Below are 25,790 nucleotides of genomic sequence, written 5' to 3' on the forward strand. Positions count from 1 at the left end.
GAACATTGCATAATAAAAGGAGAGAATATTCTCAGTGAGGGCATTTATTAAACACTGACTGTGTGCCCAGCCCTGACTGTGCCAGAAGCCATGGGGACCACAGGAGGAATGTCACCTCTCCTGTTCCTGCTGGCTGCTGTCCTGAGCTCCCTACCCTCGGAATCCCTCCTGCCCTTGAACCCAGCCCTCCTGGCCCACCGCCATCAGTGCAGAGGGCACGGGAAGAGCCCGGTACTCTGGAAGGAATGGCTCATCTAGGTTAGACCTAGGAAAGAAATTTTCCATAGGAGCTGACAAGCTCCAAAGAGCGCAGAATCTCTAACCCCCGAGGTCTTGTCTAAAATCATACTGAATTCCCGATGATTTGTTACATACGCTCACCGGAGAGGACTTCCGCCACTCCTATCACCCACGGTTAAGGTGTGGAGCGCGTGCTTTGTGTGTGCATGTGTGTTTGTTTTTCCTTTTTTGCAGTATTACACGCACACATTTACACAACACAGATTAGACTAAGTACACAGTGTGGTAGCCTGCGTTTTCAGCCTCATCAGTCTACCACATAGATGGTGTGGGTTCTCTGGACATCTCTTAGGAGAGGAACCCGCTGCACTGCTGTTTCAGCTTGGTGCCCCCTCCTCTATCTGGGGACAGGACGGCAGGTAAGGCTGAAGCAGCCCCCTTACCTGAAGCCCAGGAGGATGGCCGAGGCGATGACCAGTGCGGAGAAGGAGAGTGCGTAGCCCACCGTGTAGATGACGTAAAGGGACAGGAGCTGCTGCTCCGGGGAGTTCTGTGTGCACACGGGGGACACAGTGTACAAGGGGTGGCCCACAACCCTCCTCTCCCACATTCTTCTTTCCCACGGGGCAGAGGTGGGGCCCCAACGCAGCCCCACTGGGATCCTGGAACTAAGAAAGAGAATAGCCTACGGTGATGGTCCTCGGATTTCTAGGGCCCTGTTCCAAGGCCAGAGAGGTGAACGCACACCACCTCTGTCCAGAAAGCATGGTGTGCAAAGCCCGAGAGGCAGGGGGATGGGCAGATGGCCACAGACCCACTCGCCAGATGCCCAGGTCCCTGCTCCCAGGCAGCTGGCACCCTGCTGCCCCCCAGCTCGCCGGCTCAACTCACTTGGTCCCCTCGCTTGGACTCCTCGCACTCGGACAGGTCCCTCCAGGGCAGGCTCGAGTTGTCCTTGTGCAGCCACAGGCCATCGGTGGTGCAGAACCGGTACACGTGACCCTGCAGCACTGGGGCGGAGACACGCAGGAGTTGAGCCTCGTCCCAAGGCCACCTGCCCCTCACCCCTCTCCACCCTGGGGGTCACCCCAGCTGCCCCAGAACTGACCCCTCTGCGCACACACACACACACACGCACGCACGCACGCACGCACGCACACACACACACACACACACACACACACACCCTCGGGCCTTCCTCTCCTGCCATGTGCCTGTCTGACCCACCCTCAGCCTCTCCTCTCAGCCACCCTGGAATGCAGCTTGACGAATTCACACTATTGAGATGAGACCGCGCTAGCCCATTTCCACACCCCTGCCTCAAATCGTGCTACGGACAAGGTTTGGTGCTGACGAGCAGTGGCCCCAACAGACCCACAGCCACCCTCTGAGACTGCTGATTCACAGAACTCAGGCCCCACCTTCCCGGGCGGAGCAGACCCCAGGAACAAAGAGCTCTTGAGAGAAAGAAGGAGACCCAGCCTCATCCTCAGGGAGCCCCGGTCTGAGGGGAGACACAGCCCTGCCCTTAAGAAGTTCTCATCTGATGGAGGAGACCTAGTCCTAGTCTCAAAGATCATCTGATTTAAAAGGAACACAGAGTCAATGGCAGAGACATAGCCCTTAGAGACACTCTGTTCCAAGGGGTAGTGGTGCGGGGAGGGAAGACCAGCTCTTCCCTTCAAGTAGCTGGAGATGGAGACTGTCCTTGGAGACCTCCCAGGCTGACAGTGGGGAGACATCCAGCCCCTGGCCTCAAGGAGCTCCCAGTCTGAAGGAGGAAGGAAGCACAGTCCCTGGCTTCAGAGAATCAAGACTCTCACAGAAAACAAAAACCAAAAAGTGCAGAAAAGAATAACATAAATGCAAACCGAGAGAGAGCAAACACAGGCCCAGCAGGGCTGGGGGTGGGATGTCCCTGTGTCCACTCACATCCCACCTGGGCATCTGGCGCTGAGGCGACCACCCTGCCGTGCCTCACTGTCTGCCCACCCAGGGAGGGGGTGGCTTGCGGCCCCAAGTTTGCAGTGAGATCACAAGAGGGGACAGGGGATTACTTGTGTCTGAGAGGAAATGTAAGTCTGACCCCAGGGCCAGGAAACTGGGGACAAAAGTGGGGAGAGATTTAGCACAGGGGGGATCAAGGAGGGGAGCTGGAGCCAGGACGAATTTTAAAAGATTTAAAAATTCTAAAGGACAAAAGATTTTAAAGACCAGCCTCCGGCTGTGGGAAGAAGGCTCAGCGTGAAGGAGGGAGCATGGAGAAGCCGCAAGGCCCTGGCTGGCAGTGGCCGCTCAGAAGTTTCCAGGTGGGGAGGCAGCAGTAAGGACAGGTCTGTGGAAAAGGATCATTAACATGAGTGCCTGATGGCGGCAGCATCAACCCCAGGGCCCACACCACCAGGGCCAGGAAGGGACGCACCCTCTAGGACGGGGCTGTATTTCACAGTTCACAAACCATCAACCCGCCCACTGCTGCCATATGCCAGGACACCTTCACTTTAGGGGCCAGGGACAGCTCTCTGCCTGCACAGTCAGGCACCTGCAGGGCCTGCCAGTGGGACCCTTGTCCTCCCTGAGCCGGTCCCTGGCTCCCAGCCCACTCTCCCCTCCCTTTCAGAGACCCTGACCCGCTTCAGGAGACAGAAGTTATCTGGTAATACTGTGGGGTGAGTCAGCTTGCGGCATCACTGCTTCTAGAAGAAACTGCGTTTTAAGAGACTTCCCCAGGAAGAGAAACAAAAGCCTGAAAATGTAATGATGGGACTTTGGGCAGTGGGAGGAGCAGTGTCCCAATAGCCCCCTGGCTCATTTATGAACAAAATCAGGAAAGGACAAAGGCAGAGAACGGGAGGCACCAGGTCTGATTTAAGCAACTAGAAGGGCCCCCAAATGTCTCTCTTATCTGCTGCATGGATGCCTGGAATTCTTCACCAGGGGTTGAGTCTTCTGATATAAGAGCAAAACCAGTCTTCAGGAGTTGATGACCCCAGAGCAGTTATGGTGATCTGGGCTGACTCCATGGAGAGTGAGACTTATATCAGAAGCTTCTCTGGAAACCCATTTAGATGGGAGGAAATGGGGAGAAAAGAGGAGGCAGAGGGGCCAGGGGAAGGGAGAGGACATCGCAAAGGGGCCCAAACTGTCGAAGCGCCACGTACCCAGGACGCAGCCCGCAGCAGTGTGACCCTAATAACAGCCACTTGCCACCGCTGGCACAGGGTGTGGCATACAGGAGGCACTCGAATTGATGTTTTCCTTCCTACCTGCTCCTTTCGAACCCTCTCTGCAGGCTGCTCACTCACAGAATCAGGTTTTGAACACCTGCTGTATGCCTGACACCTCTGAACGTCACAACCACCTTACAAGGTAGGCACAGCAAATCCCACTTTACAGATGAAGCAACTGAGCCTCTGAGAGGCCACGTGACTTGCCCAAGGTCATCCAGCCAGGAAGTGGCAGAATCAAGATTGCAGCCCTCGTGGGGCTTCCCTGGTGGCACAGTGGTTGAGAGTCCGCCTGCTGATGCAGGGGACACGGGTTCGTGCTCCGGTCTGGGAAGATCCCACGTGCCGCGGAGCGGCTGGGCCCGTGAGCCATGGCCGCTGAGCCTGCGCGTCCAGAGCCTGTGCTCCGCAGCGGGAGAGGCCACAACAGTGAGAGGCCCGCGCACCGAAAAAAAACCAAAAAGGTTGCAGCCCTCAGCTCTTGGCCTCCAGAGGCCAAAAGTCAGCAGCCAAATTCACTGCTAACAGTCAGCAATGGCCATGTGCCATTTATCTGCCCTTCCTCCAGGCTTGGACTTGCCAACATTCAGCATCCTCCCAGCAGGTCCTCTTGCCAGTTTGGGCCCCTGGCACCCTGCCATTCCTGGGCCCTCTGCTCAAGGCAAGCTGGGAGGGTAGGGAGGCAGTGTGTGCACAGATGTATGTGTTACTGGAACAGTGTCAAGGGATCACTGCGTCCCTGCGAAGCTCAGTGAGCCTATACGAGTGCGTCTGTCAATTATCCTTCATTAGCAGCAAATACTAAAAGCCAGGGCTGGTTCCTGGCCGGGCTGCGGTCCCCAGGTGCCCATCTTGGCTGGAGATGGGGTGGGTGTGGGCACTGTCCGGCTTACCAGCCCAGCTTTATCTGGCCCAGGTGCTGCTGATCATAGCCAGAGGCTTGGCTCTGGTCTTGTCAACACCAGGAGGCAGCCAGCCGCATGCCAGGAGGCCTAGGGATATTTCATTAAGTCAGACCCTGGTGCTGGAACTAAAACCCCCAATTAAACACTTCCCCTCCCGGAAACCACAGCGGCGTCTGTAATCAAGCTAACAGCCGCCCTTCCACGTGGACGCGGGCACTCAGGGCTGTGGAGAGCCGCTCATGAATCCATTAGCTCCTGCATCCTGGCAACAGCAATGGTCAGCATGGACTCCTGGGCCCCCAGCTCCTGGGCCCCCATCTCCTGGGCCGGGAAGCCAAGATTCAAAGCGGGCAGTCATAGGCCCTCCCCAGAGTGCTGGAATGAGGGTCAAAGGCAGGGCTCGAACTGAAGGTGTCCGCTTGGGGTGGGGGTGAGGGGCAACGCATCACATCACAGCCTAGGAGAAGGAGCTCGGGTTCTGAACGACAGACTCAAGGTCAATCCTGGTTCTGCCCTCAACCAGCTATGGGACCTTGGGCAGACCTCCCCAGGTCTCAATTTCCTCATCTGTAAAATGGGAACCCTGATAACTTCCCAGGTCTGTGGTGTGAGGATTAGGAGATAAAGCATGTGAAGTGCCTGGTACCTGGTTGGCCTTCAAACTAGAGTCACAGTGAAAGACCTGCTGCCACCCCCCCTGCCCGCACCAATTCCTCAAAAGAGTACCCCTTCCCTGGGGGCGGGCTGGAGCTTAGGACACCGCCTCAGCCGGAGCTCCTCCAGGGCCAAGCTGGGGCCTCGGTTTCCCTCTGGCAACCCCGGCCTGCTGTACAAGCTCCAGGGAGGCACCTGTCAGAGTTTCCAAGAACTGTGAGTTATAGACAATTTTTAAAACATTTTATGACTCTCCTATAATTAGAACCAAGCTAACAGGTAGGGATCAGAAGGGGGTGCAGCTAATGAGACTGGAATGATTTGTAATGAGCAGATCAGCTGTTTGTGGTTAAACAAGGCTGCTGGAGGGCACTCGGGTGGCAACAGGCTCTCTGAAGCCACTCCAGCCTTCTGGTTTACAGAGAAAATCTTGTGGACGCAAGGCATCTCCTTTGAACGCCTTCCTTCCTTGACTCACCTGTTCCCACCCTCTCTGTGCAATCCCCAGTTCTGAATTAGAGGGGTCAGAATTCAAGGACTTGGCTGGCTTCCCTGGGATACTGTATAGTTCTGAGGCCTGGCCTGGCCCCATCTCTGAGCCTGACATCCTCCCTCCCTGGAGGGCACCTTTTCCCCCTTCTCCATCTGCCTGTTCTTCCAGGCCTGGCCCCGATATCACCTCCCTCTGGAAGCCTTCCTGGTGCCACACCCCAGGCAGAAGAGGTGGCTCTGACCTCCCTCAGCACCACTTCCCAGGCCCCTGAGCTGACCTCTTCAGCCCCATGGGGAAGATCACTCCTTCTCCCCAACACCCACATACTCACACACCCCTAAGGTCTCACTGACATCCCCAGCTCCTGACACAGACCTGCCCTGGGGAATTGCTCTGAATTTAATTCTTTCTCTAGTCACTCATTCTTCTTCCCTGCTCTGCACCCCAGAAGGCTGACCCCTGTGGACAGCATCACTTGGGCTCTTTGCCCTCCGCTGGGTTTGGCCAATGGGAAGCACCAGCAGAAGGTAGGAGGGTGGAAGGAGAGAGAGGCTGGGGTATGTCTCCCTTGCTCCCTTCTTGCCTTGATTCTGAGGTTCTGGCAGTGGCACTGCCTCTCTGTGGCCAAGGCCCGGCCCTGCTGGTGGCCTCTGCATCACCACGACCTCCAGCTGTTCCTGCCCCGCTCGGGTCTAGGGATGCTACAGCTTCCCACTGTTGTGGTCCTTGGTGCTTTACGTACCTCTTTGGCCCCTTAACCCTGCCAGCCTCTGAAGTGGCCCCTCCATTGAATTCTTTTCAAATTCCCAGCTGAGTGTGTTTTCTGCCAGGACCCTGCCTGAGACCCATCCCCCTTGTTTCTCCCCACTTCGAACTCCCACTATGACGTTTTTCCACAGTCTACCCCCTTGATCAGCCCAAGAAAGTTCCAGAACTGCCCCCTTCCTGCTCCCCCATGCTCTGGGAGGGGGTGAGGGGAGCCCCTAGTGCCAGCTTCTGCCAAGCGGAACAGCCAGGACAGGCCAGAGGCAGCAATTATGCTGCAGGAGCCCACGGTGGGTGTCTCTGCAGGTCCCTAACTCAGAGAGAGGGGAGAGGGAGGCAGAGTCTGTGATGCCACGTGTCAGAAAAGGGAGTGAATTAGCTTGGTGAGTCAAGGGAGGGGGGCGGGGGCTGGCAGGGGGCCTGCACAGTGGCCGCTATCTTCACGGAGAAAGCAATAAAACCGTGTTCGCTCATAAACGGGCACCACCAGGACCTATTTCCTGCTCAAATAAAATTAAAGGTGATGGATGGAGCCGCGAGCGACAGGCAGAGCTGGGGACAGCTTAGTGCTGAGTGATGGGCCCTGTCCTGCGCCTGGCTCCCTGGGGTCTAGAGGCCCGGCCCCAGCTGGACAGACAGCCAGTCCCAAACCACTGGTGAGCAAGGAAAGGGTGCGTATTGCGGGAAGTGGACGAGGTAAGTCAGGTAGGTGGAAGAAATTAACAGCAACCATTTTTCAAGAACCTACAATCCTCCCAACACCCCCATCACCTGGCTTTATCCCATCTCCCACATGGCAAGCTGAGGCACAGAGAGGTCTAGAAATTCACTCAAGCTCACACAGCCACTCAGAGCAGCATCAGGCAGAACCGTAAGACTGTACAACTCGACGTTTTCATCTCCAGGGAGAGGGCAGGCAGCTCACTGCCCTCCCTCAGGGTGTGCCCAGCCAGCAGAGGCCCAGGCCACTCGCCTGTCCCCATGCCCAGAGCCACGTGCACAGGAACACACACACACGCACACATACGTGCCTGCACACTGGAGGAAGCCTGGTGTAGCAGTGAAACATGCTCACTCTAAACCAGACTCCTCGGCTTATTCCTGGGTCTGCTACTCACTTGCTGTGTGAGCTTGGAAAAGTCACTTAGCATCTCTGTGCCTCAGTCTCCTCCTCTGTAAAAGGGGAGGGTCACCAGAGTGCTTGCCTCGCGGGGTTGTTGTGAGAGTTAAATGAGTGTAGGTGTGTAAAGTGCTTACAGCTGGCCGCAGAAATGCTGCGTGAAGGGCACTGATCCGCTCTGTGTCTTACGCAGGCGCCTGCCTCTTTCCAGGCCCAGGCTCTCCCTGTGCACCTCAGGGTGGGGTGGGTATACTGGGAGGGAACAACAGGAGAGAGTCTCCTCAGGACTTCTGCCTGGGCTTCATCTGACTCCAGTCCGGTGTTCTGAGGTGAAGCTCACACCGGGCCCTGCCAGGTGCCCTGATGTTCCGCTAAGGGGCTGCCTCTCCCAGGAAGCCCTCTAGCTTCCCAGAGTATGACCTCAATCACACCTGCTTCTGGGCCAGTTTCTGCTTGGTCTCAGGCCCCTTCGGTGCACTGTAATTAAGAGCACAGGCTGGCTTCAAATCCTGGCCCTGCCATTTACCACGTCATCTGGAGCGAGTGACTTAAACTTTCTGGGGCCTCAGTTTCCCTATCTGTACAAAACAAGCATACCCACGGGGTAGCTGTAAAGATTAAATGAATACTCGGCTTTTAGGGCAGGACTGGGCACAGAGCAGGTACTTAACATCATTGTTATAAAGGAGTACCCTTTCTCCCTTCCTGAGACCGTGAGCTCTTTGAGGCAAGGGCGCTTGTCTCCTGTTAGCCTCCCTGGTGCCTGGGACAGGGGGGTGGGTGTTGGGGGGCACATTAACTCCCCCTCCAGTCAGAGCTCCCCCTGCAGCCTCTGTAGATCTCTGTACTCCAAAGAGCCTCAGCTTTCCCAGTGCAGGCTGTCCCCTGCAGACAGGAGTGAGCGGGGGAGGGCCTGGGGGGCAACTTCACCAAGGCCCCGATCACTACTCCCGTCTGGGTTCATCTGAGCAGTGAACCCCTGAAGAGTCAGAAGGTGGCTACAGGCTACTACCAGGTGGGCGGTACCTACAAACATACACATTACACACACACACACACACACACACACACACACACACACACACACACGCATCAGAGCAATGACACCTCTGAGTAAACCTACCCCACACCGAACCCCCAGGAACTGTTCCTACCTGACTCCTTTCCTGATGCAGGAGGGTGCTCATTTCTTTCTTAAGTCAGATGCCACGATTTCCCCACAGACCCCACCTGCCAGATGGGCCTCAGGCCCAGGTCACACCGATGCCACCCCCTACTGCTCCCCACCCCCAGGGAAAGAAAGGCAGACCACCGGGAGGAGGCCCAAAGACCTCCTGGAGCAGGGAGGCTGCGTCTCAGGGGAAAGGAGGCAGCACGAGCCCCGTGCCAACTCCACTCCCACCCCAGCCTCCTGGGCACAGGGTGGGGGAGGGAACTCACCGCTGCTGGCCCAGGGCAGATACCAGGGGCAGCTGACGTTCACGAAGGAGCCCGGCGGCCCATCCGGCCAGCAGGCATAGTCATCAAAGGTCCGGTTGCAGAACAGGCCTGGTGCAGCGGGACGATGGCATCTGAGTCCCAGCCTGGCTGGGGCACTTCCCCCCAAGTTCCCCACCGGGGAGGCTGCCCAGCAGAAACCTGTGCTCGGCTCACCTCCACTGAGGCTTCCTACCCACCCAGCACATTCCCACCCAGCAGGTGCCACTTATCAGCAAAGTACTTAAGGTCTCTGTTTTCTCACCTGGAAAATGGGGTTGATCCCCAGCCCACAGGGCTTTGTGGGGACAAATAGCATAGCTAGCATAGATAACTGAGCATAGTAAGTGCTCAATAAACGATCCTCATGGGCCTGTTATTAAATTACACACCACGGATGAGGGGGACGGTAGCTCTCCAGGCTAAGAGAACCCTCCTCAGGTGACTGGGTCATGACTGCAGGTCAGGACTGGAACACAGGCCTATCAGTCCTCTGCTCTTTTTTTTCTTTTATTTAACATCTTTATTGGAATGTAATTGCTTTACAATGGTGTGTTAGTTTCTGCTGTATAACAAAGTGAATCAGCTATATGTATACATATGTTCCCATATCTCTTCCCTCTTGCGTCTCCCTCCCTCCCACCCTCCCTATCCCACCCCTCTAGGTGGTCACAAAGCACCGAGCTGATCTCCCCATGCTATGTGGCTGCTTCCCACTAGCTATCTGTTTTACATTTGGTGGTGTATGTATGTCCATGCCTCTCTCTCGCTTTGTCACAGCTTACCCTTCCCGCTCCCCGTGTCCTCCAGTCCATTCTGTCTGTCACTCCCCCTAAACGTTTATTACCATAAGTACGTGGGTTGGGCCTCCTGCCCTGACAGGCTGGGAAGTGCTGAGGAGGAGGCAGAATAGAAAGGCCAGGTGTCTGCTCCTGAGGGGCCCCAGCCAGGGGCGAGGGGGAGCACAGCAGCAGCGAGGCCGCACCCCCAGGCGTAGGGGAGATGAGGGGTCCTAGAGAGGCGAATGATGCCCAGCCAGGCGTGGGGCCTCCCAGCGCCGTGGAGAGCTGGTTGGGCGCACTCACCTGTGGCTGGGGGCGGAGCCTCGGTCAGGAAGCGCTGGCACTGGCGTTGGTATTCTCGCCATTTCTCCACTGTCTCCGAGAGGGACACGGTGGCACCCTGGGGAGAAGAAAGAAAAGGGGGCCTCTTAGGTCCAACCAACCTCTCTTTTATGCCCAACCCCACACACACACTTGGTTTCTTGATGTCCAGGGGACCTTAGAGCCCCAAACTCCACAGGCTTTGGCCATCTCTGAAAGAGGGTGACAACACAAAGAGGGGCTCCAGGTGGATGTTTTTATATCTTTGTCCCTCCCAGGGCACAGCCTGGGGTGTAGTAAATGTCCAGCCAGTGGCTACTGAAAGGACACTGTTGGGGGTGAGCGGGGGAAGGGCCACGGGCTGGGCGTGTGTCTCATTCATGGTTTCCTCTGCCCTCACCCAGCAGAGAGCGTTCCTGAGGGCCCTGGGCTTTGTGACTGCCACGGGCTCCTTTCCAGCACCCAGTCAGCCTTCCCGCGAGGTTCTCACACTTTCATCCACCGGTCTTGAAGGCAACACGCAGGCCCAGAGTGGGAGAGGGGCTCAGTCAAGCAAGGTCACACAGCACCCCAAGGAGCAGAGCTAAGGCTAGGACCTGGAGTCTCCCAGATCAGTGCCTGTGACGCAGCAGTGGAAGGTGTGGGCTGAGGTGGGATTCAGCGCTGGTAATGCTGACCGCTAGCATCCCTCCTGCAAAATGCAGTCACGTTACCTGGGAGGTCAACATGACCCCCACCATCTCAGCTCTATCAACTGTGGGAGAAGTCCTGAGGACATGGGGTGAAGGGGTCAGAAAAGTTCCAGAACACAGAGACTGGGTCTGCAATGGGAGGGGTCCCCCTCTCTGTGAATAGATAAGGTAACAGAACTGGCTTTTTAGCAGAGACCCAAGCAGATGCACCCAGGTGAGAATTATCCACGCCCAGACCTTTTCGGGTACTTCTTTAGATATGTCTTGGGACTATGTTTCTTTTTTATTTGTATTTTTTCCTGAACAGGCTTAAGATTATAAATATTCCTCCTTTAGAGCCTTCAGACACACAGATGACCAGGGAGCCCCTTGTATAAAATTCAGGACCTATACATAATTTAAAACAAAATTTCACTTTTGGAAATCACAAAAATATACATGCGCGCCGAAATGAAAACAGCTTCATTTCGGGAGTTTGCACCACCCTTGACGGGTGGTGCCCTAAGCACACTGGATCTGGTGTCCGGGTAATCCTGCCCAGATTTGGGCTGCATTGGGGCTTACAAGACGCTTCCCGTAAAGACACAGGTTGTCTTGGGCTCATCCCTGGCGGCACAGGAAGCCCTAGGGAGGGGACAAAGCTTGCTTGACAAGCAAGGGGACAGTCTTGGAGTGAGTGTGCTGAGGCCACAGGCAGAGCTACCTAAAAGACAGTGCTCTTCTGAGCGCAAAGGTCAAGTGTATTTGTTAAACAAATAAATAAGGAATCAAACCCAACAGCGAAGGCAGTGTCAATTTTAGCTACAACTGAGGGGTCAGCGCAGTTTTCACTAGTGCCAGTCCTGGTGGATCCACCCCCCGACCCCCACCCGCCTTCCTTCTCCTCCCCGGAATGCAGCAGGTGCTGGTGGTCAGGGCAGGGAGACCAGGGAGAAATCCCACCTGATCTCTCTAGGAGGAAAGCAGGCAGCAAGCAAGGTCACTGCTGGGAACTGGGGCAGAAGGTGTGTCTGGGGCAGGGAGCGCGGACTAGGAAGCCCATGGGAAACCAGAAGTCTCAGGGTGGCGAGAAAGGCAAAGGACAGCACCAGGAAGCCAGCCTGGCCACCAGCGCCCCGGAGAGCCTCGAGACAGAAGCAGCCCTGTCACCTGCTCGGAGCAGAGCCTCGGACAAGAAACTATCTTCAGACGGGGGCTCCCCGAGGGCAGGGCTGTGTCGCCCTCAGGCTGGGGCTCCTTAAGAACAGGGGTTGTGTCCCCCCTGAGACAGCTTCCTGACAACAGGGGTCCACCGTCTGCCTCCTGCCCCAGCTGAAGTTCTCCAAATACTGCTCACCGCACCCCCCCCTGCCCAAACACACGAACTACCAGACCTCTGGCCTCTCCCCACCTGGCGTTTATGGAAGTAATAGTGTGCCAGGCTCTGGGTGGGGGGACGGACTGGGGGAACATGGGGAGCACAGAGATGAAGGCCAGAGCCTTGGCCTGAGAGAGTCCCCAGGCTACTCGGGGATCGGGTGGGAGTAAATGCTCTTCAGGACACAGCAGAGAAGGCAGCGGTGAAAGTGCTCAGGGAATGGCTGGGGCAGGGCTCGGTGAAGACTTGAGAGCCCTGGGGGACGCCAGGGATTGTAAGCTGGGGTTGGCGGAGGGAAGGGGTGTAGGGAGAGACTGGGCCCAGCAAGGGCAGAGGGTAGGCATTTCAGCAGGAGGACCCAGCAGGAACAAAGGGGCAGAAGTGGGGACGTTGGTGCTCTGGTGAGCGAGCAGAAGACAGCCTTGGACTGATGTTCAGGAGAATTTTCTGGGCCAGGGAGAGAGCAGTAGGCAGGACCTGGGACAGATGTGAGGCTCCGGTCTGGAACGAGGGTGGGGTCACCCGGTGCAGCAGGGCCCAGGGGCTCAGGGGAATACAGTTACACAGAGAAGCGTGAATAGCCCTGGCTTTGGGCTCAGAGCCAGGCCTGACCCTGGCTCTCCGGTAAATTAAGTTTGTGACCTTGTGCAACAGTTTTAACTTCTAGCCTGAGCTCACACCTGCACAAATTGGGAATAACGATAGTCCCTGCCTCCCCGTGAGCATTAAGTGAGTTAATGCTTAGAAGGGCCCCTGGCACGTGGAAAATCCACAGTCAATGGCAGCTGTCTTCGATTTCTGCTGTTGACAGGAGACGGCAGAGCAGACCGGGCGGCCAGGCTTCCCGGGGAGTCCGGGTCCCACCCCTCCCTCATTTCCAGGAACAACAAACTCCCAGCAGGAAGAAAGGAGCATATTTTCCTGCCAAGGACCGATCATCCTGCTTAATTTGTGGCATCTTCCAGCTGCAACATAGCCATTAGCAAAGCCTCCATGCCCAAGGGCAAGGAACCGTGAGGAGGGGCAAGGCCCTGCCCACCAGCCTCAGACCCATTTCCTCCTCCTGTGATGTGAGTCCCCACTCCAGGCCTGGTGAGGAGGGGCTGGGGGTGGTAAGTGGTGGGGAGGATGCAGTGGTGGAGGCCCCTGCCCCTCAGAGGCAGCAGAGCTGGTCAGGAGATCAGGGCAGCAGTGGGGGGCCCAGCAGACCAGGGTGAGGGCAGCTTGGCAGTTTTTAGAATCAGGACTCACCAGGCTTCATGGGAGTTCTCTGATGGGGGGGGGTAAAGGCAAATGGGGGCAATGCCTGGGGCGGAGTTTACAGTAAGGAGAGGGCGTCTCTCAGATCCAGGTGTTCGGGAAGGAAGCAGCAGGTGACAAAGAAGATGCCAGGAAGGAGTGGTGGCAGAAGAGAGCACTGGACAGAGAGTCACACGTCCTTGGTTTAAATTCCAGCTTTGTCTGTTAACGTGGGACTGATGTGACAAATTTTAATCTTCTGGGACCTCAGTTTCCTTATCTGTAAAATGAGCATATCGTTCTTTTCAAAGAGTTCCTGTACAGATCCAGCAAGATAAAGTAGTGAAAACCCTTAGGAATTATCCAGCCCTGTACGAGTGAGCAGTGTTCTAAGGAAGAAGAGCAGGACGAGAAGGATGTGGAGAGGGTGAGGGGCTTTCCAGCACCCCAGGACGGCATGCTTTCTCCAAACACTGGCTGCTAATGTGAAGAATTCCTCCGGCAGTTTCATTTCTCAGTGTGAATAAGTGCACCAGATTCTTTCCTTTTCTGGTAACCTTTTTGATTGAGAGGAAGGAGGAAAGAGAGGCCACTAAGGTGGGAAAAATGGGAGAGGGCCTCCCCAAAGGAAAAAGAGGGCTCCCATGACAACTCTGGCGCCTCCCAACAGATGCAGCCCTGCATCTTCCCTGCAGCTCCTCCCAGGACCCCTGCCTCCTTCTTCTCTGCCCAACTTCCGGAGCCCAACCATCCCCGAGGCCCTCTGAGACCTGGAGGGATGGTGCTGCTGGACCCTGGGCTCTTGGCCCCATTTTTTTTCCTTATAGACTCCAGATACATGAGCAGAAGGGCAGGGAAAGGAAGACCACACACACATTCTCACGTGCACCAGACCCCTCACATGGATACACTGTCACACACATTACCACACGTGTGTGGAGCACATGCTTACATACTAAGACATGACACAGAGTCTCTCTCCCACACATGAACACATAGACTGTCAGGTACACACACACGTACACACACACACACACACACCCCTTGACTGACATATACTAAAGTCACACTGTCACATGCATAAGTACAGAGAAACAGACACACATTCTGTCACAAGCACACTTTTCTCACCCACACACACACTGGCAGACACTCATTCACACACTAAGATGTCTCTCTCATACACACACAGACCTTCCCATAGATGCAGTATCACACTTGGAGTCACAAACACATACACACTGTCAGACACACAATGACATGCTGAGATGTTTCATACACGGGGACTCACAGGCAGGCTGTCACACAAAGGGTCACATCCAAGTACGGAGGAGAAACAGGGGTTCATGCAGCCCACACCCCTCTCCCCCTGGTCCCTCTCTCTCTGTCTCTCTCTCTATCTGTCTCTATCCTGTATCTCTGTATCTATCTCACACGCACAGAGGAATCTGTTCAGGGGCAGGCTGCAGCTAAGGAGAGCCTGTTCTTCCTCAGAGCAAGGCATCCAAGGGCAGGATGTGGTTTCTTGGTTGCTCTGCCCTGGCCCCCACCAGACTCCATGTCTGGGAGGGAGCCCAGCTCAGGACAAAGTCCATGGTGACCGCCGCGCACCCTGGACTCCATCCACCCTTCACTAGAGTGCAGAGGCAGGGGGCCTCTGACAGCCCCCCTCCCAGCCCTCTTCCCCTGCCCTGGAGAAGGCTTCCAGATTCCCGAGGACAAGCGGGTCAGATCCCCCAAGTGACTAAAGCTGCCATTTCTGGGCGCCAGTGTCCCAACCCTCTCCATTACCCCATGGGGCAGGGCTGGTGATCCCTATTTACAGATAAGGAAACAGAGGTTCCGGATGGTCAGATGTCCTGCCCAAGATCACCAGCTAACCGCAGACCTGATATTTGAACCCGGTTTTGTCTGGTTCTAATTTGGAGTATCAAAGTCTTGCCCGTCTCCTCAGTAGACCAGCTCCCTCACAGGGGTCTTGCGGAGGAAAATTATAGGGGAGGGGGTGGTCCTTCCCGGCAACAATGAAGGAGTAACCTAGGTCCCCTTCTTCAGAGGTCAGTTCTGCCACCCTCCTGCCAGCACCCCCTTCCAGCCTGGCCAGCCTGACTGTGGGCAGCTCACTCCATTTTCCCTTCAGTCCCACTTGGGTGAGCAGGTATTAGGCACCAGCCCAGCCCCACACCCCTTTGTCCTCTCTGTTCCTGGACTGCTGGGTTCACCTTACACAGGGAACCCTCCTTTTCTGAGATTCGTCCCCACCGGCAGTGACATGAAGGGAGCAACCTAGTCTTGCTGATTTCATGAACAGAAAATAGAATACAGAATCCACCATTGTTTAGAGTCACACGCGGGCATGAGGTTGTGTCGCAATTACTGCAGTTTGACCTCAAAGCCTGTCACTCAGATCTCCACGGGTCAGGGATGCTCACAGCAGGGCAACCCCCGAAGCTCCCCCTCTCTGCTCACAGCCTGGCTCATCCTGCCCTTCTCTGTCACCCCAGGACTGTTATGGCCCCAGGATATTGGGCTTTTGGCCCAGGGCTGAGGAATGAGGGGTGGGAAGAAAGGGCAGGTTCAAGGAGCCTGACTCCTCTGGGCAAAGGAACTCTGGGGAGAAGACAGGCAGCATTCAGAACCTCTCCTCTTCCCTTAATCCAAAGCCAGTCTGCAAATGGCCTGGAGCAGGATGGGACCAGGCAGCAGAGCCTTCCGCCCCAACCCTGCCCCAGCCGGAGGAGGAGGTAAAGGTGAGAGAGAAGCAGGTAGTGGGTCTGCAGTTCTGGCTCCCAAAAGATCCCACGCACACCAGGGAAGCCAAAGTCTGGCTGAGCGTTGGGGGGACAGTGGTGTGGAAGGAGATGCCTCCTGCAGCTGGGGGCAGTAGCTGGGCTGGGGACAGGGAGAGGGAGGGAATGAGACTGGAAAAAAACGTGGGGGCTGAAGAAGGGCTGGCACCTTAGCTGGGAGGCATATCTGTCCACATCTGGATTCTCAGCCAGGGGTGGAGTCGGCACTCATCAAAGACCCCTCCTCCCGCCTTCCACCTGCGCTGGGACAAATTTCAAGGCCCGTGAAAGCCCCCTCCCCAAAGCTCTTCAGGTCTGGGGGTAAGAGTGGGACGTCACGGGAAGACACGGCTCTCTGGCACAGGAAAGCCTGCACCTCCTCTCTGCTCAAGCATCTCACAGCATCTCTGGACAACTCCTCTCCTAAAGCAGGCTGACCACAGCCCCCAGCCCAGGAGCCTGGAGGCAGGAAAGGCAGAGAGGGGCTGCAGGGGTCCACCTGTGGTCAGCCCTCCAAGGGCATCCAGGAGGCCAAGGTGTCTCCACGTGTCCCAGTATGGGCTCTGGTGCATGTTGACCACCAAGGGGGTCAAAATGGGGGTGTGTCAGGCGAGTGTGCGAGGGGAGGCCTGCCTGCTTCTAGAGGAGCAGGGAGCCTTCTAGCGTTTGCCTTGGCGCAGAGCTGGGGACAGGGGTGGCTCTCGAGTTCCAGCTGGGAGGTCAGGGGGAAGGACAGCAAGTTGCCACCTTAGGGTACCTGGGGCTATGAGTCAAAGGCTGTGCTGGGGGGCTGGTGCGGGGGGATAGAGCTGGGGGTCCACGCCCAGGCCTCTCTGCCTTCCCAGGGGGTCTTTGATAGCGGGGCACGGCGGGGAGGGGTCTGGGGCACAGTGGAAAAGGGGAGGTCGGGGAGCTCGGGCTGTGGCCGGGCCGCTGGCACGCGTTTGCGGCAGACGGAGTTGGGAAAGTGGTCGAGGGGAGATGCGGCGCAGAAGTCAGCGCACGGCGGCCGCGGGACAGCCGGTGGCCCGGCAGAGGGGCCCGGGCGGCCAGGAAGGGGGCGCCTGGCCGGGGCTGCGGGAGGCGTCCGCCGTCCGAGACCCCACCTCAGACACCCAACTCTCCAGGTCCAACTCCCCGAGGCTTGGGTTCCCGCCGCCCGCGGTCGCGGAGTTTCGCTCAAGTCGCAGCCGCCGCTGCCCTGACGCCGCGCCCGCAGCGGCCCACGCCGCCGCCTCCCCCGCCCCGGGGCCCGCGGGTCTCACCTGGGGGCGGGGGCCGGCCCTGCCCACCGCCCCGAGCAGCAGCAGCGCCAGGCGGAGCGGCCCGGGGGCGCCGGCCATGGCAGGGCTTTCAGGACTGGGCCATCGCTGCCACCTGCGGAACCGCGCACGCCACTGAGCCCGGGCGGCGCGGGCGCGGGGGAGGAGCCGCCGCTGGGCCGCCCCGCCCGCAGGAGGGGCCGGGTGGGTCCCGGCTTTCCGCCCCCGCCCGCGGAGGCCCCTGGGCCCGGCCACCTCCGGACCGGAGGTCCCGGGCCCTGCGCTCCGGGCTGGCGCCGCTCGGGTTCGGGCAGTGCAGGAGCCGGGCCGCCCCCACCCCACAGCCGGCCTTCCTCCCGGATCCCCCCGCTAAAGAAAGCCAAACCACCTCACAGCTGTCCAGGATACCCCGTAGGGAGCTGAGGTGGAGAAGCGCACGGGACTTGGCCAAGGTCACACCGCCAGTCAAACCCCTTCCGAAAAGTGTAACCCCAAGAGCTGCGAGTGGCGAGTAAGAGAGATCCACCCGGAGGGGTTACCCGGTCCCCAAGACCTCTCCTTATTCCCGGGTTCTGTCCCGAAGGCAGCCCTGGGACAACCAAGGTTGGGGGGACAGTGACAAATGGATCAATGGAGCCCTGCCGGTGGGGAGGGTCTAGAAGGTCTCCGACTCCCGCAGCCCCCATGGCCCCTGCTCTGAATCACTGGGGCTCTTATAACCCCCGTGTCCCTGGGATAACGTGTGCCCAAGGCTGTCCTCTGTGCCTCCTGCGTCTCTGTCTCCCTGCTTCGTGGAGGCTCTGTATTATACCTGCCTTTGTAACACCCCCCTCAACCCCCAACGCAGTGCAGGCCAGGGAGTAGGGTGGGACACAGGTTCACCCTCACCCGGGCTGTGGAAGACAGTGCTAAGAAGGCACTGACTTTCTGTTCCCTAAAGCCAGTGTGGAGTGCCAGTGGGAAAAGGGAATTACACCCCTCTCCCAAAAGAACTTTGATGTCACTATTAGGAAGCGGGGTGGGCAGCAGCGCTCAGCTTTGACCTACCACGGGGCATGTCTGGACCATTCCAAAGGGAAAGGGAGCAGCTGATGGAGTAGCTGCCCCTCAGGGAGAGAACAGGACTTCTCAAATCTCAGAGCACCGAGGAGGGGAGGAAGGGGGAGGGGGAGGGGGGAGGAGGCCTCCAGTGGGAGGAACCAGGGGCTCCCATTTGCCAAGAGAGGTCTTCCTGTCCTGCAAGCTCCCTCTCACTACCTGAGAGTCATTTGTTCCCTCCTCTACCCAGAAGTCAGTCTAACAGTCACCTTATGTGCCACTTAGGCTTCGAGTGACAGAAAACCCCTAATAACAGTGGCATAACCAAGGGCTCTGTTATGTAAAGCAAGGCCAGAGGTTCAGCCCAGGGCTGGAGCAAAGGCTCCCTGACCATTAGGGTCTCCAGCTCTTTCAGTTTCCACCATTCTCATGGTTCAGGGCTTCAATCTAATGATCCAAGGTGGCTGCTCCAACTCTGGCCATGATATTCAAATTCCAGCCAGCAGGAAGGAGGAAAGGGAAGATGGGTGCAAATTCCAGCCAGCAGGAAGGAGGAAAGGGAAGATGGATGCAAATTCCAGCCAGCAGGAAGGAGGAAAGGGAAGATGGGTGCAAATTCCAGCCAGCAGGAAGGAGGAAAGGGAAGATGGGTGCAAGTTCCAGCCAGCAGGAAGGAGGAAAGGGAAGATGGGTGCAAATTCCAGCCAGCAGGAAGGAGGAAAGGGAAGATGGGTGCAAATTCCAGCCAGCAGGAAGGAGTAAAGGGAAGATGGGCGCACCTCCGCCAGTAAGGACACATCCTGAAAGACGCAGCCATCAATTCCACACCCCATGGTCCCCCCTCAGACACATGGGCATGGTTAGCTTTGAAGGAGGCTGGGAGAGTACCCTTAATTCCAAACAGTCACTGGCAAGGTTAAATATTAGGGCTTGTATTACTCTAGAAGAAGGCAAGATAGATAGATAGATAGATAGATAGATAGATAGATAGATAGATAGATAGATAGACAGATAGATAGATAGATAGACAGATAGATAGACAGATAGATAGACAGATAGATAGATAGACAGATAGATAGACAGATAGATAGACAGACAGATAGACAGATAGATAGACAGACAGATAGATAGACAGACAGCTAGACAAATGACTTGCAGGCTCTGCTATATGAGGGCTGGGGGTTGGGGAGAAGAGGAGAGGAGAGAGGAAAATAAGGGGCTAGAACTGAGTCTTTACCATGAAATTATCAACCTCCAAATTACACTTAATAAATATCAGTTGAACACCTGCCATGAGCCACACACTGAACTAGGTCCTGGGCATAAAGTGGTGATGCAGTCCGTATCCTCAGAGGGATAGGAATGGAAGGGCTGGAATACCGCTCTCTAGACTAACACTAACCATGAACAAAAACAATCGCTATCAGTACCACGTACTGAGTTCCCTCTCTGGGCCAGGTGCTGCCGAATGCTTAGTGTGCCCTGATCTCCTCAAGTCTGAGGACCAAGTACTATTATACCCGTTTTATGGATGAGGAGACTGAGGCTCAGGGATAACAGATGAGCTTCTCAGAGAGCAATGCTGGCTTTCACCCTAGGTCCACCTGCCCCGAAGGCTGGTGCAGGAGAGGGGACAGGCTCCAGCTCTGCCAGCCCGTCTTGGGAGCCCTCACCTGTGGGTCCTTCCTCCTCAGCCCAGACCTCTGGGTCTGGCTCCTAACCCCTATGCCCAAAGCTTCTCCCATGGCCCTAAAGTGGGGTACCCTCAGCTTCCACTAAGAGAACTTGGTTTTCAGGTTATTTTCAGAAATGGGAATGGGAGCAACTGATGTGTGCACCTGAGGAAAAGATGCTGTAAAGGCCCTGGACCTGTGGAGACAGACCCCAGAGCAGGCCTCCCCACCTCCTTTGCTCCTGGATGAGGGGACCCTCTCCTCAGTGGGAAGACCTGGCCAGTGGGCAGAAAGGAGTCTTTCACTTGGGGGAAGGGTGAGGAGGGAGGGAGGGGCTAAGTAGAGGGAAAAAAGAGGGTGGGATGGGGAGAAAAGAAAAAACTGCTAAGAAGGACAGGTGTCTCTTGTCCATATAGTTCAGGTTCCTTTCCAAGCTCCAGGTTCCTAAGAAGCTTGTTTATTTTCCAAAGTTCAAGACCATATCCCCATTCTGGTGGACCAGATGAGGAAAGAGCCAAAATCTTCTAGCCTAGTATAAATACACATGTGCCCGTGCACACAGACACACACACACACACACACACACACACACACACCCCTACACACAGATCTTAAGCTCTGTCAGTCCTGGGTTCAAATCCAGCTCAATCACTCACTGAACATCTCTGAGCCTTGGTCTCACAGTCTGTAAAATGCGGATAATAATAAAGGCCAATGTTTACTGAGTACTTGCCTTGAGCCGGGCAGTGTTCCAGGAGCCTCGTGAGTGTTATTCCATTTAATGCTCACCATCGCCCTCACCTAGTCATCGCCTGGAGAGTCTGAAGGTTTGCTAGGAGGAGACAGAGACCACAGGAGCAGGCCCAGGAATCTGTTCTGCCAGGAGCCAGGGGAATGTGGCTGTCAGCAGCTCCCGGAGTGAAGGAGAATGTCACCAAGGGATGCCCCGAGGCAAGGGCTCCACCCCTCCACTTCCTGCTTCTCTTCTTGCAACCCTGTCCTCTGCTCCACAACCCTGGGTTGTGAAGTGGGATCACTTTTCTCCCCATTTTACAACGGAGGACCCCAAAGTGCAAAGCAGTGGAGTAACTAACCCAAGATAGGTCAAGATAGCCTGAGAGAGCCTGCATGCGACCCTCCCAGACCTCGCACACTGATTGCACAACCACAGTCACACCTCACAGGATTGTTGGACGATCAGAAGCAGCACTTGCCCAGAATCTGGCACTCCTAAGTCCTCGGCAAATGGCAGTGTTAACGCTGCCACCACTGTTATTCCCCATGGCCCTCCCTCTTCCCAGCTGTCACTGCCCCAGCGGAGCCAGGTCTCAGCAAGGCAGCAGGTATGGCTGCTAATGCCCAGGGCTCCAGCTCAGGCCATCCCTTCCCGGTCCAGGTGGCTACAGCCCAGTCCCCCAGGTCTGGGGGAGGGGGGAGCCTAGCTGGACCCAAGAGGCCCTTCCCCCCTGTGCAGTGCCTCTATCGCTGCCCTCCATCCTCCAGCCCAGCCGAGCCTGCCAGGTGCTGGGTCCTGTTCAGCTCTGGGCAGTCAGCTGGGGAGGATTTATAGCCTCTTGAGCTACAGTGATTATTGCTCTCTTGGGCGGATGCAGCACAAAGTATCACAGCATCGGTTTCCTAACTGACTCTTCTGTTGAGGGAGAAGTCAGCGTGATTGCTCCCACTTTACAGGGAGGGAAACTGAGTCCCACAAGAGTCAGGGGATTTGCTTGAGGTCACTCAACAAAGTGCGGGCAGGGTTAGTGGAGCAAGGAAGAGAAAGCAATTGAGGTGAGAACAGCAAAATTCCTCTCTCTTCTCCGCTTGGGGACTCTGGCCAGAAATGACTGGGGCTCCTTCTGTCTCCCCTGGGAGGGATTAGTGTCAGCAGTGGGAAGCAGGTGAGAGAAAACCCAGGGGAGGGAGAGGGTCGTGCAGAGGGGAGCTTAGTGAGAGTGGTAGAACCAGTGAGGGGGCAGGTGTTGCCCTAGGAGCCATCTGTCCCCTTCCTTTTAACAAGAAGATTGCATAGCAGAGCTGGCTGGATGCTCCCCAAATCTGGTGTGTGTTTGTTTCCCAGGGTTGCTATTACAAAGCACCACAAACTAGGTGGCTTAAACAATAGAAATGTATTGTCTCACAGTTCTGGAGGCTGGAAGTCTGAAATCAAGGTGTCGTCGGGGTTGGTTCCTTCTGAGAGTTCAGAGGAAGAATCTGCTCCAGGCCCCTGTCCCAGCTCCTGGCAGCCTCAGGCATCCTTGGCTTGTAGATGGCATTCTCCCCGTGTCTTCACATTGTCTTCCCTCTGTGTACATCTCTGCATCCAAATTTCCCTTCTGTATAAGGATGCCGGTCATATTGGATTAGGGTCCACCTTAATGACCTCATTTTAACTTGATTACCTCTGTAAAGACCCTATTTCCAAACAAGGTCACATTCTAAGGTACTGAACATTATTAGGACTTCGAGATACCTTTTGCGGGGGGACCCCATTCAAACTATAACACACGGCGACCACATTTCCCAGTCTCCCTTGGTGTTTAGTGCGGCCAGGGGATTGGGGAGGAAAGTGGTCTAGGTTCTCTCCAGGCTTGGCCCATAAAACCTCCCACACAATCCTCCACACCCTCTCCTCCCCCATCAACCAGCTGGACACAGATGATCCAGTGGAGAATTCCAAGGCCCACAAGACAGAAGGAGCCTGGGTCCCTGGATGACAGCATGGAGCAGAGTTTCCTGCTGACCTGCCCTGGATTGCATGGTGTTAAGCCACTGAGACTGGGGAGCTGACTGTCACCGCAGTTAATCTACCCGACAGACACAGCCGGCGTGCGCCCCTGGGGGCAGGGCTGGTTAGTCCAGGCAGAGGCCTTGTGGAGGTCCCCTCTTTGTGGCTGTGAGTAGGTGAATGAGACCCCTCACTCTGGGCCCATCTCCTCCTCCCCTTCGTCAGTGGACGGCAGCATCGCAAAGGGGATTCTGGATGGCGTGGCCACGGCTCTTGTTTGTCCTTATCCATCTCTCTCTAGCCTTCACCCACAGCTGTTCCCACCTGTTTGCCTTTTCTCCGGAGAGAAGGTGGGGTGGGGGGGTAGGTTATGACAGAGCCCACACTGCCCCTTCACAGAATTAAAGCTCTGAGGGAAAAGAGGAAACGTGCCAAACTTCACACGTTTGGAAATCAAGTGAAAAGGAAGCATCGTACAGGCCTTCTCCCCGCAGCCTTTCAGCGCCTCGTCATGGCGTCATGGTGGAGAAACCCACTGTGACCAAAACGAGAAATGAAACTGTCAATCCAGGTCTAAAATAAGAGGTGTCCCCAGCTGACAGGCTACCCGGCCCACGGGCAACAGCCTCTTTCTTAGAAACTCTCCCCAGCTGGTCCCCTCTCGTAGCATCCTTCAAACCAGCCAGTCACGGGCCTCAAAGACCGGGGCAGGAAGTGCTCCGTGGAGGGACCTGCAGGCCCCACAAGTTCTCTCTGAAAAGAATGGCTCCGCGCTGGGGTGGGGAAGCTGCCACTGGCTTTCAGGAGCCAGGATCACCTCCAGGGCTGAGTCAAGGTCACCGTAAATCCTGGCAGAGTCCCCCAAAGCAGGGAAGGACGAGCAGTCGCCCGGCTCTTACCCGGAGCCTTCTAGATCGCACGCTCTCTGACACACTCATCGCCCTCAGTTTTGCATGACAGGAATGTGGTACCCACTCACGCCCTTCTCCTGAATAATAGAAAACAAATGTAAAAGGGAAAACCCAAAAGTCTCCGGGCCAGCTCCTCCCAGCAACCCGCACCACCACGCCTTGACTCTCTGAGTGCCGACTCGACTCGGACCTCACAGGACACACCTGGGATGCAGCTTAACGTGGCTGCAGCCACCTGGGCCTGCAGGACTGTAGGACCTCTGACCCGGCCGATGTCTCCTGCACCTCCGCAGGATCAGAGTCCAGAAATTTCTGTTCCCATTACTGGTCGTTTCTCTTAGCTCTGACGAGTGACACGATAACACTTCAGGATTCGAGACTGGCCTATGTTTGGAGGAAGCTCACAGTCTCCCTCTGTTGCTGTGGCCTGATCTCTAGACCCGGCCTCAAGTAGACCAGTGACTTGGCCCGGCAGGTGACGTTTTCTGAGGACCCAGTCTATTTCACTTTTTCCCTCCCGAGGCCAAGAGTCACTTCCTTCCCTGTTCTGAAAGCTCTCACTCTCCATGCACTCAATCATGCTCTGGTTTCTGGCTCATTTGCTAAACGGGATGGCAAACACATCTGATGGGACTATCCGGCACCTAATGGCTCAGCTGTCCAGTCCTCCACCACCCAGGTGCTCTCAGGAGGAGCTCCTCGGGGTGGGGAGATGGGCTCACACAATTAATTTCAAGCATGGCAGTTTTGCCATAGAAAAAGGCACAAACACTTCTCCGAGACACAAGCTGCTGCTACGGGAGGGGCTGGAGGGCCCAGGGGTCCTGGAACGGGAGGCTATGGAGGCTTCGGCAGCAGCTGGGCTGCAGTCTCAGTGTGGTCAACACCAGGCTTAAGGCCCCTGAGCTCGTGAAGGCAAATCGAGGACAAGGAGTGTGTCCGCATCATCAAGCCAGGTTGCCTGTGTCCAGGACACGAACATCAAGTCTCTTCTCTCTGTCCTCCAAGGAGTTTGAGATCTTTGACGCTTTTCTGGGGATGCCCCTCAAGAACAAGGTTCTAAAGATCATGCTCGTTCAAAAGCAGACCTAGGCTGGCCAGGAGACCATGTTCAAGGTGATTGTAACCATCGGGGACTACAGCAGTCCTGTCGGTCTGGATGTCAGGTGGCCCGAGAGGTACCCACTGCCATCCCCAGGGCCTTCATCCTGACCACGGTTTTCGTAATCCTGGTGCGGCGGGACTGCTGGGGGAAGGAGACTAGGAGGCCCCACACATGCCACGACACTGCGGCTCGGTGCTAACGAGTCTCACCCCTGCCCGCCCTGCTCCGCCCAGCCCTGGGCATTGTCCCGGCCCCTGTGTCCAGGAAGCTGCTGCTGACGGCAGGTCTCTGCCAGCTCTGTCAGCTTTGCCGAGGCCCCTTCAGTATCACGCCCAAGAGCCATAGCTGTGACCTCTGGAAAGAGACTGTTCCCTACGTCTCCCATTCAGGAACTCACTTACCCACACCAGAGCATCCGGGGGCGGCCACCTCATGGTGCTTTCACACAAGAAAAGTCAGTGAATTAAACCTGAAAAGCAAACCAACAAACAAAAGTTCCACGGACGTACAGTACCGTCAGGCACTGAGGAGCAAGTTCCCTTGCAGGCTCCCTACCACTGCCTGGTTCAGGGGAAAAGCCCCGGTCAGGTGTGGGAAGTCCTGGGCTCTCACCCTGGTTCTTCTGCTATTTTCCTTTGTCCCCTAAAGCAGATGGCCTCAACTTTCTGCATCTCAGTTTCCTCATCTGTATAATCATCCCTGCCACTGCCCACCTATAGGACTGTTGCGAAGATCAGATGAGAGGATACATGTGTTAAGAGCGTCGCAAACTGCAAAGCCTAGACATGAGGAAGATTCACGGTCATTCCCACAATGTTCTTGACCCTCCCTGGTCCCCCCCAGCTGTCCTCAAGTGTCCGGTGCTGCAGCCAGCCCGGATCTGTTGTCATGGTTGCTGTCATGTTGTCAGCTTGCCTTTATCCACATCTGGCCTTTGCTCCTGCTGTGCCCTTCCCCTAAAATGCTCTTCTCTTTTATTTCCTTTGGCCAAATCCCATCCATCCTTCAAGGCT

At 56.2% G+C, this 25,790-nt stretch overlaps 1 protein-coding gene across 1 annotated transcript in view; it reads right to left on the minus strand.

Moving 5' to 3' along the window:
* The window catches only part of GLP1R (glucagon like peptide 1 receptor), a gene marked incomplete at its 5' end in the record, with an annotated part of 35,832 nt that extends 18,429 nt beyond the window's left edge, over positions 1-17,403 (minus strand). The window contains 5 exons of the mRNA XM_082664239.1: positions 684-790; positions 1,132-1,250; positions 8,845-8,952; positions 9,966-10,062; positions 17,326-17,403. Of these exons, the coding sequence (XP_082520365.1) occupies positions 684-790; positions 1,132-1,250; positions 8,845-8,952; positions 9,966-10,062; positions 17,326-17,403 (509 nt within the window). The remainder of the gene's footprint in view (positions 1-683; positions 791-1,131; positions 1,251-8,844; positions 8,953-9,965; positions 10,063-17,325) is intronic.
* Between the last annotated feature and the right edge of the window lie 8,387 nt (positions 17,404-25,790).

This window comes from Grampus griseus (genome assembly GCF_964374135.1).
Source record: "Grampus griseus genome assembly, chromosome: 10".
Lineage (NCBI taxonomy): Eukaryota > Metazoa > Chordata > Mammalia > Artiodactyla > Delphinidae > Grampus > Grampus griseus.